At 37.8% G+C, this 17,131-nt stretch overlaps 3 protein-coding genes across 4 annotated transcripts in view; all 3 read right to left on the minus strand.

The window, feature by feature from the left end:
• Positions 1-4,804, minus strand: part of pcxa (pyruvate carboxylase a) — a 119,152-nt gene extending 114,348 nt beyond the window's left edge. Inside the window, exon 1 of the mRNA XM_026196014.1 lies at positions 4,458-4,804. The gene's annotated coding sequence lies outside the window, so the exon portion shown is untranslated. The remainder of the gene's footprint in view (positions 1-4,457) is intronic.
• A 658-nt stretch (positions 4,805-5,462) lies between these two features.
• On the minus strand, positions 5,463-9,028 carry calm3b (calmodulin 3b (phosphorylase kinase, delta)). The gene is made up of 6 exons (XM_026196018.1): positions 8,680-9,028; positions 7,919-7,949; positions 7,688-7,831; positions 7,494-7,600; positions 7,250-7,385; positions 5,463-7,096 (listed from the first exon to the last, which is right to left on the minus strand). The coding sequence occupies exons 1-6, from the start codon at positions 8,680-8,682 to the stop codon at positions 7,068-7,070; spliced, it is 450 nt and encodes a 149-aa protein (XP_026051803.1). The 5' UTR covers positions 8,683-9,028; the 3' UTR covers positions 5,463-7,067.
• Positions 9,029-9,928: 900 nt separating this feature from the next.
• slc3a2b (solute carrier family 3 member 2b) lies at positions 9,929-14,161 on the minus strand. 2 transcript variants are annotated; one of them, XM_026196017.1, is made up of 9 exons: positions 14,027-14,161; positions 13,097-13,334; positions 12,813-13,003; positions 12,209-12,382; positions 11,686-11,774; positions 11,448-11,573; positions 10,879-11,193; positions 10,725-10,769; positions 9,929-10,629 (listed from the first exon to the last, which is right to left on the minus strand). In XM_026196017.1, exons 2-9 carry the CDS (start codon positions 13,309-13,311, stop codon positions 10,300-10,302), a joined length of 1,485 nt encoding a protein of 494 aa, XP_026051802.1. In that variant the 5' UTR covers positions 13,312-13,334; positions 14,027-14,161; the 3' UTR covers positions 9,929-10,299. The 2 variants fall into 2 exon arrangements, with proteins under 2 accessions (XP_026051802.1, XP_026051801.1); XM_026196016.1 differs by having other exon boundaries at positions 10,879-11,191; positions 11,428-11,573.
• Between the last annotated feature and the right edge of the window lie 2,970 nt (positions 14,162-17,131).

The raw sequence follows: 17,131 nt of genomic DNA on the forward strand, positions 1-17,131 counted from the left end.
CAAAGTGATCAGTAGCTTCACACAGGAGCTGAGATAGCAAGAGTCAACACTCAAACTAAAGGGAAAGTGAGGTCAACAAGCCTGATATAGTACAAATGAGTGGTGCAAAATGTGACCACAAACAAATAAACCATCAACAAGCAACTGGGCAAAGACTGGCCTTGACTGCATGAGAAGATAGGCTGTCTTTAAAGAAAATGCTATAGTTCAAGTATATCCACATTCTGTGGATAGTGCCCACTGGGCAAAACTGAAGAAAACACAATATCATATTGTGACATTTTGCCTGTGGACACAGCTTTAAAGGCTGAAACTGAACACCTGAAACAACAACAGCACTCAGTAGGAAACACTGAAGGATCAGAGACTATGAGGCCTCGAGAGACAAATGCAGAACAGAATATAAATCACACAATTAAAGGAGTTCATCTAATGAAAGCGCAAGACTAAATCAAAACATGATGTGTGCGCTATCAGTTGCAAAGTAAAATAGCTCACTTGGCTAATCTACTGGAATTCTGTAGAACAACATGGGAGAATCCAGACAATGAGGAGGTGATTCTGCACCGATACAGGTGTCGCAAGGCAAAAGCCAGTGCTGTATCCAGTGTGCTCTTAGTTAAATTAGAAAGAAAAATAATAATAACTGACAGTAACACTTGTTGAGATTTTTTAAGCCACTCTGGAAGACAACTAAAGTCCTGTAAAACAGCAAAACAATGTTAAATGCATATAATAAAATGCTAATAAAAACAAAGCCAAATAACATTATGCTGAATTATGCCATTTAGACTATACATTTAAAATACAACACTACAAATTTGTTTCAAATCGTTTAAATGCTACAAGTGGATTTAATTTTAATTTTACAGCAATTTACAAAATAAAAAAGATTTTTTTATTTTGTGATTTTTTACAATTTTTATTATATTTAAGTATCAATGAAATGACGTACATCAGATTGAAGACTAAAAAACACAAACAGATCATTCGGATCAGTGTGATGTTTTTATCAGGTGTTTGAACCGATGGATCCGATGATGAGCAAGTGATTAATCTACATCTTGGATGGCCTAAGGGTAAGCAGTTTTTCAGCTAATTCTAATTCTTGGGTGAACTATTCCTTTAACACTTTTACCAAATTACTACATTTAAAAAAAAAAATTGGGAAACTAAACATGCACATTCAAATATTCTGTATTGGAAAATACTAATACTGTAACAATATAGCACACATTAAAGGAATAGTTCACCCTCATGTTGTTCCAAACCTGTATAAAAGTTTTTCTTACTTTTAACACATCATTTTGAAAAACATAAATACAATGGAAGTCAATGGGGAAGTCAACTGCTTGATACTTCATTGATACTATTAAAACTCATGTTTAGGAACATGGTTTACTTTTTATTTGTATCTATTATTTTTAATACAATAAACCATACTGGTACTGTGATGAGTCAGATGATCCAATGTACTGATGCAAAACCAGCTGAAAAATCAATGCTTTAAATCAGTTCATTTAGAAAAAGTGAACACTTTGTTCCTTGAACGCATCTTGTTCATATTTGCCCACTTCCTAAAGAAAACATGTATATGATAACCAAGGGGATATTGGAAAAACGTGCTCAAAGGTCTGCCTAGTTCAGAGGAAAGGCATTTGCACAGCATATGGCCCCTCAGATGAAAGGGCAGAGGGAAAGCTAAAGAAATAATGGACACGCATGACAAATCTCCAAAAAATAAAATTCCCATACAAAAGCTATGGCTGATTTCTTATGGGAGCATATTATGGTGTCTCTTTTCACTCAAACCATTTTATGGTTTCTTAGTGGTTCTAATGTTCCTTATACTTGTCTGCACCTAAATAAGGGACGTCCCTCTGCCAAAATCACAACAATACAGTTACTGTGTCCTGGTCCTGGCTGAGAGAGAGAGAGAGAGAGAGAGAGAACATGACACTGATACATGAGCTCTGCACCAATGACAAACTGGAGCTGCTGTAAACAATAGTAGCACATTTGTGTGAGAGTTTAGGACCGTATGGAGATGGGCCGATGAATTAGATGGCATTCTGTATGTGTAACGGGGAATGTAAAGCAGTGAGGGGTGAGCTGCTGTGATTTTTTAGCAAAATGATCCTATCTTCCTGACTGGGTGGAAGGAGGTGGCTTTGAGAGGTTGACTGAACCATTCACATGAAACCTTTTATCCCGAGTATGTTGGCACAGCCAGTGGGCTCAGTCTATGATAAAAAAAGAATGGTACTCTACTCAAAGGAAAAACTTAATAATGCACAGAGATCCACTTACAAACTCACTCACGTCCGAGTTATGCTGTGAGAACACAAAGCCATTTATTCCCATTTAAAAGAGAAAAAAACAACAGCCTCCTTTTGTATTCAATCTACTAAACCTTTATAACTCATTAAATAATATTTTATAGTATTCATCTTATATATAATTTTATCTTGTTTATTCTATCTTTTATAGCTGTATGTTTGTCGCTAGCTCACACTTGATAGACAGACAGACAGCTTTTAGCACTTCATAGGGTGCCATTACATGGCTGATGATGACTCAGATATACTGTATCCCATAGTGCAAGAGTCATCAGGTTTCTGGAGAATTTACAACTTCGTATTTTATTGCTGTGACAAACTGTAAAATTGCAATAAGATCTTGTTGGGTTAAGAAGAAAGGTTCATCAATATGATTTGCATAAGAAAAACTGAATATTCTTGTGTAAATGTAAATGTGTATCACTATTTTTAGGTATTTAAATCACCTTTCTGACTTCACTGGGTCATTTAAATTTACCTTCTGTGTGACAAATTCAGACTTTATTTTTAAGTCCTTTATTATTATTATTATTATTGTTATTATTATTAAAGCTCTCAATTATGAATACTTTTTTGAAAATTGAATGGGAGGGGATGTTAAAAAAAAGACTCTTTTAAAGAGTCAGACTGCTGAAGCTCAACCCCCCCAAAGGTATTTTTAAACTGGACATTAATTTACATACCAGATGCACAACAACTTATTATAAAAGAGATCTGGTCTAGCCTATTATAAAAAAGACAAAAGAAAATAATACAACCAACTTCCTCCTTCAACCACCAACAATTCTGTTCATGCATGTCATTCAGGTAACCAATGCAACGATGCCATAAACAAGGTAAAGATTACCCATCATAATCTGTAATCTAGTTCCTTTACAAATAACAGACTTGTGGTTGATGTGTCAATAAAAGAAGTCAAAATGTATCTATTAAAAAAAAAAAGATACAGATGCTTAGGCATAAGCATTGCATGTTGTGTCTTGAATGAACTGATACCAATTCAAGGTAAGATTAAAACAGGGCCTTCTATAACAGGCATGTTTAGACACTTCTGAGCAGGAACAGAACAGGAATTACCTTCATTCTCAAATTAACCTTTGCCTTTACACTTCCTGTACCATTCAGAAAATCAAATTACTTTATTTTATTCTTATAAAAAAATAAAAATAAAAAATGTACATTTTTGTTTACGTTTAGCTCAATTATGTTCCAGTATTACCAGTGGTTTTGTAATTTACTGACACCTATTGGCCTGAATGCATGAAGTCTACTGACCGTTGCCATTTGTACTATCATTATCCAAAATGATTTTATATGTGCAGTGCCATATAAAGACCGGTTGCCATAAGGGCTGCATGTAGCGAAAACCAAGTAATCCATGTCTAAAATCAGTGTTAAATTCTTTATTTGCAAAACTTTTTTAATAAGCAAAAATACTGAGTGCACTTTTAAACAACAAATTTGTATGTTCTTCGGAATGCCAAGATATCTTTATTACGTACAACACAAAATGACGCAATAGTCTTAATATGTGTAAGCAAACTGCCCAAATAAAACGGTTTTATGCATCATATGGGCACCCCCTAGACAGTTCTGACACATGCTTGGATTAGACTGGACAGATGAAAATTAAATGCCATCGACAGTTGCCAACTTGAATCTCAACTTGCCACACAATCAATAACAACTTTCACATTAAAGCTGTTTGCTTTTTTACCTGACTCGCAGCCATGAAGTGTTTGGCTATGTGGCAACGAATAGTTTATAGGTCAATCAAGTGAGCTAAATCCCCCAGCGTGTCCAGTTTGATTCATTTAGTTGGCACATGCGTTAGCAAACAGATCAAAGCATGCCCTTTGGTCGCATGCTGCACGATATCAAAAACAAACTCTATCTCTTAGTTTAATAAATGTTTACTGCAGTTTACGGTCTATTCATCTGAAATAATATGCAAGTATTGTGCATGAAGTTTACACATCATGCAGCTAATGTGTATTAGGGCAGCAACTTGTGCACATCGTACATGCAATATAACACAGCTTAGACCACCAGTGTCAAAGAGCATGCATCATCTGATCTGATCTGATGAACGCATTACATGCGAGAATGCAGTCTTACCTTTTTATTCTTGTCTCACAGCAACTGCGTTCTGGTGTCCAATCCTGTTCCTTGTTACTTAGAAGGAAGACGTGAAGACGTAGAAACCTCGGTGCGTAAGTTCAGTGAATACGTAGCAAAGTAACTAAATGCGCTTGTCCCAAACTCGCTTATTTACATCATCTGACAGTGTGTTATATCGTGGCCGATGGGTCCAGATTTCCTGCAGAACGTTGAACTGGTAAAAATTGTGTGCCCAAATCGTCTGAACTGGCTTGCCCTGTTCCAAATCACCTAACACTCTATTTAGTTTTCGGCCCGTTGCAACATTTTTTCTTGAATCAATAATCCACCCATCTGTATGCTGCTAAACTATTGGTGTATGCACCGAGACAGACGTCCCCGCCCACATCTCACTTGTCATTGATGTGATTGGTTGCCGCTGAAGCTTATTCGTTCTGCGTCACGTCAATCAGCGACACTTGGAGAAACTTGGGTGTTGTAGTTTCACGGCGGGACACAACTACAAATGAATTGTGGACTTTCCCGTTTCCTTCACTCGTTTCTAATTTTACACCTCATACGAAAATTAACCATGGTTTTGCTAAAAATAAAAAACGGTTACTATAATTTTAACAAAAAATAATCATGGTTTTGTTATCGAGATATATGTAGGTAAACTGTGTTTATAGAAATGGTAATCAATACACCAAAAAATAAATAAAACAATGGTTACTACACTTTCACTACAATAAAACCATGCTTCATTTTAGTAAGGTACTTTCCAGAGATATTAAATAATCTCTTAACGGTTGTTTGTAATCTGTGCAAACCTTGTATATGATGTAATGTGTGATATACTGTGGACACTGTGTTTATTAATTGCACTAAAAATGTAATAAGATAGATAGACGACAATAGATATACATTAGATGCACTTTTCTTTCTCTCTTATACTATTTTTTTTAATATAAGCCCATGCAGGTTTACAGTTATATAGGCAACAGTGTTATGAACAAAAAGAGGTAATTTAGAAACAGAAGTCCAAGACGTTTATTTAGCAAGAAAACCAGAGTTCAGCAATGGAATGCATAAACTTTCTTTTTGTTTACTATTACTTTATGGGCCAAAGAAGAGAGGGGAAAAAAAAGAACCAGACAGTAAACTTAGATCTTCAAAAAAAAGCATATAAAGGTCATAAAAAATAAAACACAACAGTAGAATAAATTAAGAACTGGGCAGAAGATGCAATACTACCACCATAATGTATGTGATTCTACCATTAAGCGCTGTTGTTTAACCTTGGTCTATACAGTTACAAAAAAATGGATTTCATTCAAAGCGCCTGCATTTGCAGGTTTCATGGCAGCAGTTGCTGCACCAACATGGCAGACACAGTCTAACTGGATGACAAGCATTATGCACCATCCCAATTGCCATTGTGCATGGACCACAACTACAGGATCATGGAAGAGGAGAACATGCTGTTGTTTCTTTGAGAAAAGATCCTAAAAAGATCATAAAATGTAAATGCTTTTGATGTATACAAATATAATGAACAGCTTGCAGGAAGAACCAGCACACAGCTTGAATTTCATATTTGTCCCTAGACAGAAATAGTCCACAGACTAGGACCCCGAATGCAGCATCAAAATGTGAGACTGTATATTGAGGTGAAAACTATTCTACATCTCCGGTACAAACTCCACACTAATAGAGCTCAAACCAAACATTAAACCTCTCTACACCAGTCTAGAACAAATAGGTGGCATTTGCTTTGCAGTAGTGAAATTAGTGAGGAAATGCAAGATGGAAAGAAGGTCAAAGCCTTTCCATCATGTTTCTCAAAGAATACAAAAAGGGGCAAAACAAGCAAACTAACTAACTAAAATAACTGGTCCCCAATTAACCAATCCCGGGATTATTCTACACAGGTTTGTCTAATTTTCTTTTTATCTTACATGTTAGTTATGCGGTCCCTAAAGAACAAGCCCTGTACCAAAACGTAAACTGTACTGCATGGCTCCACTTTAAATCCAACTACAAGCACTCGCTCAGACACACAGATCTACACTTACAAAAACAATCACACTATGACATGGAAGTTTGAGCTATTTTGTTATATAAAGCCCCTGATTATCCATGAATGGTTATTCACCATACAGTTCTAAGACCACTGAGCAGAGGTTGCATGAGAAACATGCAGTTAAAGGAGAACTAGCAAGTTAGAAAAAGAGGCAAGCTTGGAAGAAAAAAGAAAAAAACACAGAAACATGCCAAACATAAATAAAGCATGCATTGCTCTTGTCCATAGAGTATGTCACAATCTTTAAAATATTGATACATGTGTTACACTGCTGTTATCATCACCATCATATATGCAAGATTTAAACTTTGTTGTGCATGTAAATATTTTCTTCCAAAGAAAACCAGATAATGTTGGGAAAAGGCTGACAGGAGATCATGTTGGAAAAACAAGCAGAGCAGAGGACTGATCAAACTAAGGGAAAGTGGAAGAGAGCAAAACTAAATGGAGAGGAGTAAGAGACTGGGTTGTGGATGCTTGTTGAAGGTTGACAGTGAGAGTGCTGCCCACTGTTTGGTCTGTTGTGCTCCTTTGGTTTCCAGTTTTTACTTTGCAGTCATCATCTGGACAAACTCTGTAGGGGGAAATAAAATGCATGAGATCAACGTGGCAATCTTCACAAACTGATTTCATAATTATACTGCAGGCTTGGCATTTATTCAGACAAAACATTCACTTACATTTAAAAACACCACAATGCACCAATGACATTTATATATGTAAATACCTTCATAGTTGACCTGGCCGTCACCATCAATATCTGCCTCCCGGATCATCTCATCCACTTCCTCGTCTGTAAGCTTCTCCCCCAGATTTGTCATGACGTGACGCAACTCTGCTGCACTGATATAACCATTTCCATCCTGTAAAGCATTAGTCATTAAAAGAGATAAACATTCCCTCCACATTAGTTTTTTCCCCAAAGAAATACCTTCAGTAAGAGGTATTTATGAACGAGAACACTTCTCTACCTTATCAAAAACTCTGAATGCTTCTCTGATCTCCTCCTCGCTATCCGTGTCCTTCATCTTCCTGGCCATCATAGTAAGGAACTCTGGGAAATCAATTGTTCCATTGCCTGAGGGGAGGGGGAGGAGGGGCAACAGATTTAGAAAAAGAGAAGAGCTATTCTAACATGGCATTATTTGTGGAAGGGCTCCCTCACCATCAGCATCAACTTCATTGATCATATCCTGAAGCTCTGCCTCTGTAGGATTCTGGCCCAAGGACCGCATGACAGTCCCTAACTCTTTAGTAGTGATGGTGCCATCACCGTCTTTGTCAAATAAGGAGAAGGCCTCCTTGAATTCTGAAACGAAATAAAAATAATGTATTGCTCACAATTGAAATTACCGATTTGAGTTAAAGGTTTGAAGCAAAGGTTAATTTTCCATACCAGCAATCTGCTCCTCTGTTAGCTGATCAGCCTGTAAGGAGTACACAAAAATAAAATTATTTTAATAGCACTGAGATATTTCCAATGTTCCCATTTCGCCTGAAGCTTAACTTATTTATTGCGTGTTAAACTGGACGGGACGCGTTTAATACCTGATAACGTTACCAAGTGTGTTAAAGTTTTTGTTGTCATTCACGAGGCGTTAACGTTAGACAGTTGCAAAACGCTTTCACAGCAGACAATCTGTGTTGTTTTTATTGGTCTATAATGTGGTTTAAAGTTACTTTAAGGCCAACTGACTGAATTTGTGCGTATGCTGTGGGAAACTACAAGCATGTTGTGAAGGATATATTAGAAAAAGCAGGGCTGTTTTGGCACAAGGGACGTTATGGGTTTGTCTAATGTAAATGAGGGCGATTTCTACGCCGACATGAGGCGAGCTAGCAAAAGGGAACTAGTCAAGGATGTGCTAGTATAGCGCATTTTCTGCTGTAAACATCTCACGCCCATCTGCGATTAGAAAAAGCGCTGCAAAACGTCACAGAAAGCTTCAAGCGGTTTATTCCACACTGAGATATTTGAAAACTGCGTAACCCGTTGAAGTGACGTTAGCCCGGGAGCTCGCGCGCTTTCAATAGAATGACGGTTAGCTCGCGAGGAGCTAAGCTAACAGTAGCCCATTCACACCAATCACTTCGCCATCAAGGCTTAGCCTTTTTTGTAGCTACGCTGCAGTTTGGCTGTTATAAATGCTTACTTACCATTGTACTTTAGTGTGAACTTCGTTAGTCTGTACGTAGAGGAAATAAACGGAATCCCAAGCGTTTGCTTTCCACCCGTGCGATTGTCAAGCACTATCTTCTGCTGCTGTGCGCCCAAATTTCGAGATCACTACGCCTTGGTACTTCGGTCCAAACTGGGACGCCGCACTCCTTGACAACAAATCTGTTACTATGGTCTTCCTCCGCCACGTAAATTAGTCGAACTGTTTGAACTCTAAACTCTCCCGTTTCCGTTTATATAACCGATATATTATACGGCGTTGTTTATCGACTGTAAGTTTCTATTCTAGGATTCTTATTTTGAAAAGCCATAGCATACGACGGTGGTCTTTCAGGTTTGAATGGATGGTCCGGTGGGTTTATATATAGAAGTCTGATGGCACTCGTCAGCTGACCTAGGAAGTGTCTTTTGATTGGTTGACAGCCACCTGCAATGCGTCAGGGAGTCCTCGAAGAGAGCGGTTCTTAAAGAGACAGATGTAGAAAACCGACTAGTGCAGTTAGTGCATATAGTGCTGCTGCAGATGCAACACTGGCAGCATGTCAGAGAAAGAGTCTGCTGTTTGTATTCCGTCCTTTTTATGGTCAATACATTGATTTTGAATGTTATTTAGATAAATTATGTGCGTTTAACTTAAAAACACCCTTAGGTTAGACGCGATCATGGCACATTGCCTAAAAAAGTAGAGGTTCTTGGTCAGGTTTGTGATCCCAAATGAGTAATTGACCTAGAAAAAATGGAGTTGTGAAAAGGTAGAGGACACAAGGAGGAAACTTGTTCATGAGAAAGAGTTCATACATGTATCTACTTAAGGTTCTACTCCCTTTTAGATCTAAACTGTACAAAGAATATCTTTTATCAAGACAGTGGTTTCTTGTGTTTAGGTTTGTTCTTTCAGACCTCATACACACTTGATACAATCTCTCTCATCACTCTTAGGCACTGAGCCGATCTCAGTAGGGGTTCATAAATCTGTAATGAGTTAAAATATCCAGGTGAGACTGAGCTCTCCAGATGAATAATGAATAGCTCTAAATAAAGAAGTCATCAGTAGAGACACCTGATATCATGTTACGCTGGAGACAATGAGAGGTGCTCCACTTTATGGCGGTAGATTTTAATAATTCATCCATGTCTCTGTTACATCTCATTATGCTGGCAACACTTATGAAAATAGACGAGGGAACCCCACCTGAATAAATACAATGACAAAACAAACAACAAGGATGAACTGCATCACTTCATTTATTGTCCACAGCTTTCATTTTCATGCATCTTTTTCCAATTAAATACAAGATAAGAATTAGGTTTTCAAAATTTTTAGTGTGCAGAATTGCAGTACATTTTAAAAACAAAAAAATTATTCAAATAAAAACAAATATTTTTCTTCCTGTGGAATGTATTCCAAGTAACATAAAAACACAACCACCTTGAAGTTCAGTTTAGTAGTCATGCAGTGCATGTAACAGTACTATCTGAGGATCTATACCAGTGTTTTTGTACGAAAAAATTATAAATATTGTAACAGAATGGCCAATCAAACTTTTGTGCATGTAAAAGCAACATCCTCACACTAATTGGGAGTTCACAATGTGTCTTCAGGGAGTGTAAGGAAACTTCAGCATTAAACCTTGTTCTGGCTTCACCACTAGTTGTGCAAGCTTAAGCACGTCACCATTTTGATCATCAGTAGTACTGAGCACTACTGTAGCACGTTCAGGAATCTCAGCATGCTTCAGCTCAAGAGTGACCGTTTCTGTTGTGTTCCAGTTGAGTGCAATAAGGTAGCGTTCATTCTGGTCCCAGCTTCGCACATAGGCCATGGCGGAGGTCGAGTTGAACAAAGGCAAGTATTCTCCATGCTGCAAAGAGCGCTCTTTTGACCGTTTTTCACTCACAGACTTGAAGAACTTGAAAGTGTTTTCAGCCTGTAAAATAAATGCATGGAAATGTAACTTTAGCTGGTCACAACACTGAAAAGGGGCACTTTGGAGATTCAGCACTGTGTGCACATGCTCCTTACCTCTGTATTCTTTTCACCCCATACCATGACTGGATTTTTGGTCCCCTAAATGGAAAAAAAAATAAATAAATAAAGCACAACATTTAAGGATCTGCTCCTGGAAAACACCTGGAAGTGTCGGAATTCTCTTGATAAAAATCTTCAGTTTACTCACCTCATCATCTTGCAGTCCAATCTCATCCCCGTAATTAAAGACCGGTGTGCCTGGCAGAGTGAGCAGTAGCAGCTGATTCAACTTGACTTTGGCACGCCCCACCAATGAAGCCAGGTGTCCAGCAATACGACCACCTATGTTCCAAGCCAGTCTGGTCTGACCGTAAGCTGAATACAAGTAGTCAACAGTATTGGCAATGTCCATAGCAGATGTGGATCTTAAAGCACCAGTGAGGAGCAGGTCAACACCAGTTTTGTTCAACATGGCATCAATCTCATCAGGAGAGGACTGATTTGTAACACCAATTAAGACCCTGGAAGGAAAAAAAAAAAAAATCAATATTTAATAGAATTATTTAGCACTATATGGAGCTGTATGGTTTGTAACACAATCTGAAACTAAGAAACGGCCCACTCATGTCCCCTTGATTGGAGTTCAAGCTGTACAAATTTCGAACCAACCACCACAAGGTGGCTCCTTCACCTCACAGAACAGTGAATGTGCACTAATCAAATTTAAAAGTAAAAAGTTCAACTATCGATTGCTCACTTTTTTGTTTTTCCCACTGATTCCGTTCGGTTGTGGATAAGGATTCTGACATCATTCCAAAGGGACGGGGCTGCAGTGAACACCTTATCGACACCGTAGAAGAGGAAACCATCTACACCTTCTTTTAGCCAATGCTCCAAGGCAGACTGCAGAGGCAAAAGTCACAATTTTTACTTTAAAAACACAAGTACACAAATCAAGTTCAAGTGACAACGTAGATTAAGAAAGTCAAGCAATTATCTAAGTTGATTATCATACCTCCAGTTTGAGCACAGTGCGGACAGTGTTGGCAAACCAGGGTTCTTTGCCTTTATAGTTAGGGGTCAGGTCCAAAACAACAGAGATACCTAGAAGTCAACAAAAGTACAATTAACTTACAAAAAAAAACTTGTTACACACATATACATACATACATATGCATGCATGTATGTTAAACATTTCATTTCATTCATGTAGTAATTAATGCAATTAATTAAGAGTCTGATGAATCTTGGCATTGTCATCCTAGAATACTGACATGGGTATGGCTTCTGACATAGTTGTTTAAGAAATAAAAGTAACACACTGCATCAGTTAGTGTTCCAATAATCATTACAAAACATACAAGTATGCCAGAAACATATTAATAACTGCAATAATGATTCAACCCTAAAATCTTAGTATTTGCTTATTTAAATCCAGACAGCAACATTTTGGCCAGGCAGTGTATATGGAAGTCATTAAAAAAAACTAAATACAGAAGTAGCAAATGCTTCGTTTTATAATGCCAACTGTAGCTCACCTCTCCTGTGTGCAGCAGTAATGACTTCTTTAAACTGTGTCAGATTACCAGCCTCTTCAGCAATCGCGGTCAAATCCAGTTTCTCAGGCTCATCAGCACTGGACACATGGATCGGGCCAATGATCAGACCCTTCACCTTCAACTCATCCATCACCTGAAGCTTTTCAGTCACACCTGAGGGGTAACCACCAGTCAGAGTGAAATAAATATGGAGCGTTGCAAAGTATTAAAGACAATGAGGAAATATGAAATGTTTCAAATAACAGACCACATCCATTTTACTGGGCACTTTACTGTAACTCATATTCTTCATTAAAAGACGTTCTACCCCTCTTCATTTAAAATAACTTATGCTATTCCATTAAAATAGTCCACAGGCTGATAAATGCACTCAGCAAACAGGATGGCATGCAAGAGAATAAGGGAGGAAACCAGATTTGTTGCTTGATGACAGAGCAGTTAATGTGTTTCAACATGTTCAGAGCCTGTCATCCGCCTTCATTCCCTGAACTGACCCATCCCTGTGACCCATTAACACTCCCTCCACCCCACAAGATCTATTTTGGTTGCTTGGATGCTGGCCCATAGAGTCGTCTGTTTTTACCTTTCAACTTTGAAGACGCTGTAAAGGAGTTCACATCTCCAATCTGGTACAGAGGTCCATAGTTCCACCAGTTCATCTCAGGGAGGGGCTTGCATCGAGGAGCTTGAATAATGATGGCAATCGCACCAGCCAGCATGCCCACCCAACCAAGCCAGAACAGGATCAGAAGTACCCAGCGGACTTTAACCCACCTATTCATGAAAAGACAAAAGCAGTTAAATCAGAGAACCTGCAAATGACCAAATCCACACCAAGATCTGACTGAAAGGAAATGGGACCCGTACCCTGCTGTTCCAGCTACTTTCATGAGCTCTTCTTTGGATAACCCAGTGAATTTGGTCTCCTCTTCTGGAATCTTCACCTTTACAAAGCCATTCTCCTTGGATACGGGAGAGATGGAGTGATTATTTGCAGCCTCCCCCTCCGTCATGGGCTGCTTCTCCTGCTCCATCTCGGTGAGCTCCACATCTTTCATATCCACTTCAGTATCGTTGGTCATTTTGTCAGTTTTTGTCAAATCTCCTGAAAATAAAAGAAATGAGATTAGCTGCTAGGACGGAACTATCGCCACGGCACATGGAAGGAAGCACATGCTTGACGTCATGGACGTAACACACGCGCAAAATACCCGGAAGATTGCATCACCTAAAACCGTACACGAAGAGATGACTTTTTGGAAAGAAAAAATAATAATAAGTTACGACAAATGTACTAATACCCAGAATAACACCACAATACAAGACGTTTTTGGCCTTCTATAAAGATTTTAGCTCTGTTAAAACAAAAGTTAATCCAGTTAATCCTGACATAGCACACCTGTACCAGATCACCAGATCTATCCCCATAGAATCTATAAAAAAAAATACATTTTCTATTTTGACGTAGACCTAAATGTAACGTTTAAAAGCGTTAACTGTATCCGTTTAAATCGGTAGTTTTGAAAGCACGTTTCTACGTTGATGAAAGTTATCGTAGCGCGCGACCTTTTGTAAAGTTAAACCTGACTGGTCCAGTTCTGTTTGCGTCTGTTCTTAGTTAACAAGTAAAAAAAATACAAATAAAAGAAACATACTAATGAAAAAGTGATTCTAAACATTAATAGACAGAAAAGGTACGACTCTTGGTAACGTTACTCTCAAATACCCTATCAAGAACAGCGGCAAATTTGACAGCGTTACATAAAAAAATAAAAATAATAATAATCCAAGACCAACCTGGAATACTGCACTGGAATAATGAGGGGAATCTTCGTTAATGTGTCTGTGATAAATGACAAATGCTCGATAATTTCAGCCGTGTCTGTATTCACAGGGATGCTCAAGCTCTTATATGGCAAAAAAAGGCTCTGGGTCGCATGCGTGCCTAATATCTCCGCCCACATTTAAGGTGGCAGCTCTAACCCAGTTTTTAAGATACACCCTACATGTTCTCCATCGATTATGTTAAACAATTCGTTTCAAATTACCTTTTTGCATCATAATGAAACTACAATGTAATTGGCTCGCAAACAAATTTCCAGTATGTTGTACCATTACCAGTAACATTTATGGTTTAAGTTGAATTAACTAGTCTTAATTGGTCATATGATGTTGGTAAAAAGAACATTATATTGTGTGTTGGTTTAATGAAATGTTTGTGGTTTAAGGTTAAAAAACACATTTATTTTCATATAATGTACATTATTGTTTCTCCTCTATGCCCCGCCTTCTGAAACAAGTTGTTTTTTTACCAAGCTCATCGGTCTGAAAAGCGTGGTGTGCTCTGATTGGCCAGCTATCCAGTAGATTGTGATTGGCCGAATGCCTCAAGCGTGTGAAGGAAATGTTACCCACGATACTGTTACTATACTGTGATGCGTGTCCCGGTCAGAACACCGGCGTGACCAGACATATCAATAAAACTCATTACAAATGAGCCATTTGTTGCATCCGGGGGGGGGGGGGGGGATATAATTACGAATTATAATAAATATTCAGTATAATGAATTATACTGTGTTTTTATGCACCGCGTAAACATAAAATCATGTCTGCATTTGTGATCAGAAAAATGACAAACAACAAGCACCACTCTACACTGCTCAAAACTCGTCATTGGCAGATCCTTTAAATATGAAAACATACTTACAGACTGTGTGTCAGAAGCGCCAGCATTGTAGTCTTCAATCCCAGGTTCAGGAAACAGTCCTTCATAAAATGTGCTGCACACAAAGTATTTTGCTTTCACAACGTAAAAGACTTTCCACGACAAGGCATCGGCAGCAACAGCGAGAATAAGTCTTCTTTTTTGTGTGTGAACATTTGGGTGGCATTATGCAAATCTTGATGTGTGGGAGTGTTTAAACGAGCCATTTTAGGGGAACGTGGACGAGTCTTAACTTTTATAAAGAATATCTCATGGAGTTTGACTTTAGTCTTTGCAAGTTTACAGATCTTCTTTACATGCCAAGAGCTTGTAACACTCCAGAGAGAAAGGATTTGACCCCTTTAAGTAAAAATTATATTTGTTCCATCAGTTAACTCTTATGTTTACCAGCCAAAGATCTGATTCAAAAGAACGTTTCGCTCAGGAATCACCACAACATGAATCGAGTTCTTCAGTGCTAGCTGAATCAGTTACTCTTTTTGTCAGTTATGGGCAAAGTATTCCACTTTAATAAGTAATTAAGATTTAGATTGAATATGGCCAGTAGCAATGATTTCTTTTCACTGTGGCCTGTATAAAGAAAACCAACAAATTAAAGGTTTGTTGACCTGCAGTTTGTGGCATTTAAGAGAGTCCACCTTAACAGCCTGACATTACTTGCCTTATTCTTTCTCCTCCCTGTTGTTTTGGTGACTGTACAAGACCTCCATAAACATGTTTGGGGGTTGAGGGTATTGAGTTTCTTTCTTAGAAAGATCTTAGAAACAGCATAACACATGGTCGTGTAAACAGGAATCTCAATGTACAGTTTTTCCTCGGGGCTCAAAAAATCTTAAAAATCTACTGTTTACCCAAACATCTCTATATGCTGTATTTATATAGCCTATGTTTTTACATTCAAAGTGTATGTATATATATATATATATATATATATATATATATATATATATATATATATATATATATAGTTCTGATCAGGCAATTATATTGGAATTATGTGACAAAAGAGTTAACTTTACGCTAATTTTGTTCTATTGTAATTTAAGCAGCTAAGCCTGATTAAATGCAGCTCTGTGGCTCTTTTATTTGAACTTACAACTGTCTCAGGAGTATAGCTTTATTAATCAGGAATTGATGAAACAGCAAAAGAATTACAAGAGCACATATTCAAAATAATAAACAACAAATTCCTATATAAAACCTCAAGGTTTCAAACTATTCATTATCTTTTTTTTTCTTTATGTGCTTTTCTCTTACACTATAAGTTTAATGACACTGAATGAAGCAAAGACCCATGCTTCAGAAAAATATTGACAGCATACAGAGGACTTGTGTTTCCACATGGTCTCCTAGAACCTGTCTGGAAAACTGAAATATGATCTATCAGTAGGGACATTGAGCAAAACACGTCCTGATGTTTTAATAAATGTTTTCACATGGAATATTTACAGCAAAAGCATATTTTGATTTGGGCTGAGTCTATAATTTTGTAGAAACACAAAAGTTCAGTGTGTAATTCTATGAATGTTTGTGGAGATCCACAAACTTATTCAGCACTTTTTTTTTCTTTTTTGTCAAATACAGAGTTGGAACGTAATGCTCAGAATGAAGCTCCTCCTTCCTGTTTCAGATATCATGTAAACACGTCAGAGCACATTGTGTCCCTCTCATGCTCAGTAAAGACACATGTTCCAGACCAGTGCCTGCAGGCTCATAAGCAGGGACAAAAAGTTGTCTTCCTTTTGTTGTTCTGAAAAACTATCGTTTCTTATCAGGAATACATCATCTCATCATTCCTCAATATGTGTTAATGAAATCAGAGAAGATGTGAGAGATTAAAAACTTGAGAACAAAATAGCATAAATGCTCATTTGCATTTGTCATTGATCAATTCTCAAGAAATCAATCAGGCATCCTGGAGGGACTAAGTCTATCAACATTACACAGACCCATGAGTAAACCTTAAATCATTCAATTCAACAAAACCTAATTCAACCAAGTGGTTTGTGGTACAGTTAGAGATTTCATAAAAGGCAAACCTTTTCAAAATGGCAAGACACTTTTGTCCTTGCCGGTTTGAGGCAGCATGCTGACCTCCTTTTCCTTTCCAGGCTAGTGTCTGCATTTCTTGGACTGGTGCCTGGAAGAGTTAGAGATAACTGCACGGCCCTATAAT

This window comes from Carassius auratus, chromosome 21 (genome assembly GCF_003368295.1).
Source record: "Carassius auratus strain Wakin chromosome 21, ASM336829v1, whole genome shotgun sequence".
In the NCBI taxonomy this organism is placed as follows: domain Eukaryota; kingdom Metazoa; phylum Chordata; class Actinopteri; order Cypriniformes; family Cyprinidae; genus Carassius; species Carassius auratus.

Bases quoted from the DNA above. Each gene is read 5' to 3' on its own strand.
- calm3b (XM_026196018.1), bottom strand. The intron at 7,601-7,687 runs GTGAGGGAGCCC...CCCTCCCCTCAG, and splicing joins CAATGAAGTTGATGCTGATG to GCAATGGAACAATTGATTTC. The intron at 7,386-7,493 runs GTAGAGAAGTGT...AATGCTTTACAG, and splicing joins CATTCAGAGTTTTTGATAAG to GATGGAAATGGTTATATCAG.
- slc3a2b (XM_026196016.1), bottom strand. From the start codon at position 13,311: ATGACCAACGATACTGAAGTGGATATGAAAGATGTGGAGCTCACCGAG. The intron at 13,004-13,096 runs GTACGGGTCCCA...TTTCATGAATAG, and splicing joins AAAGTAGCTGGAACAGCAGG to GTGGGTTAAAGTCCGCTGGG. The intron at 10,630-10,724 runs GTAAGGAGCATG...TTTATTTTACAG, and splicing joins GGGGTGAAAAGAATACAGAG to GCTGAAAACACTTTCAAGTT.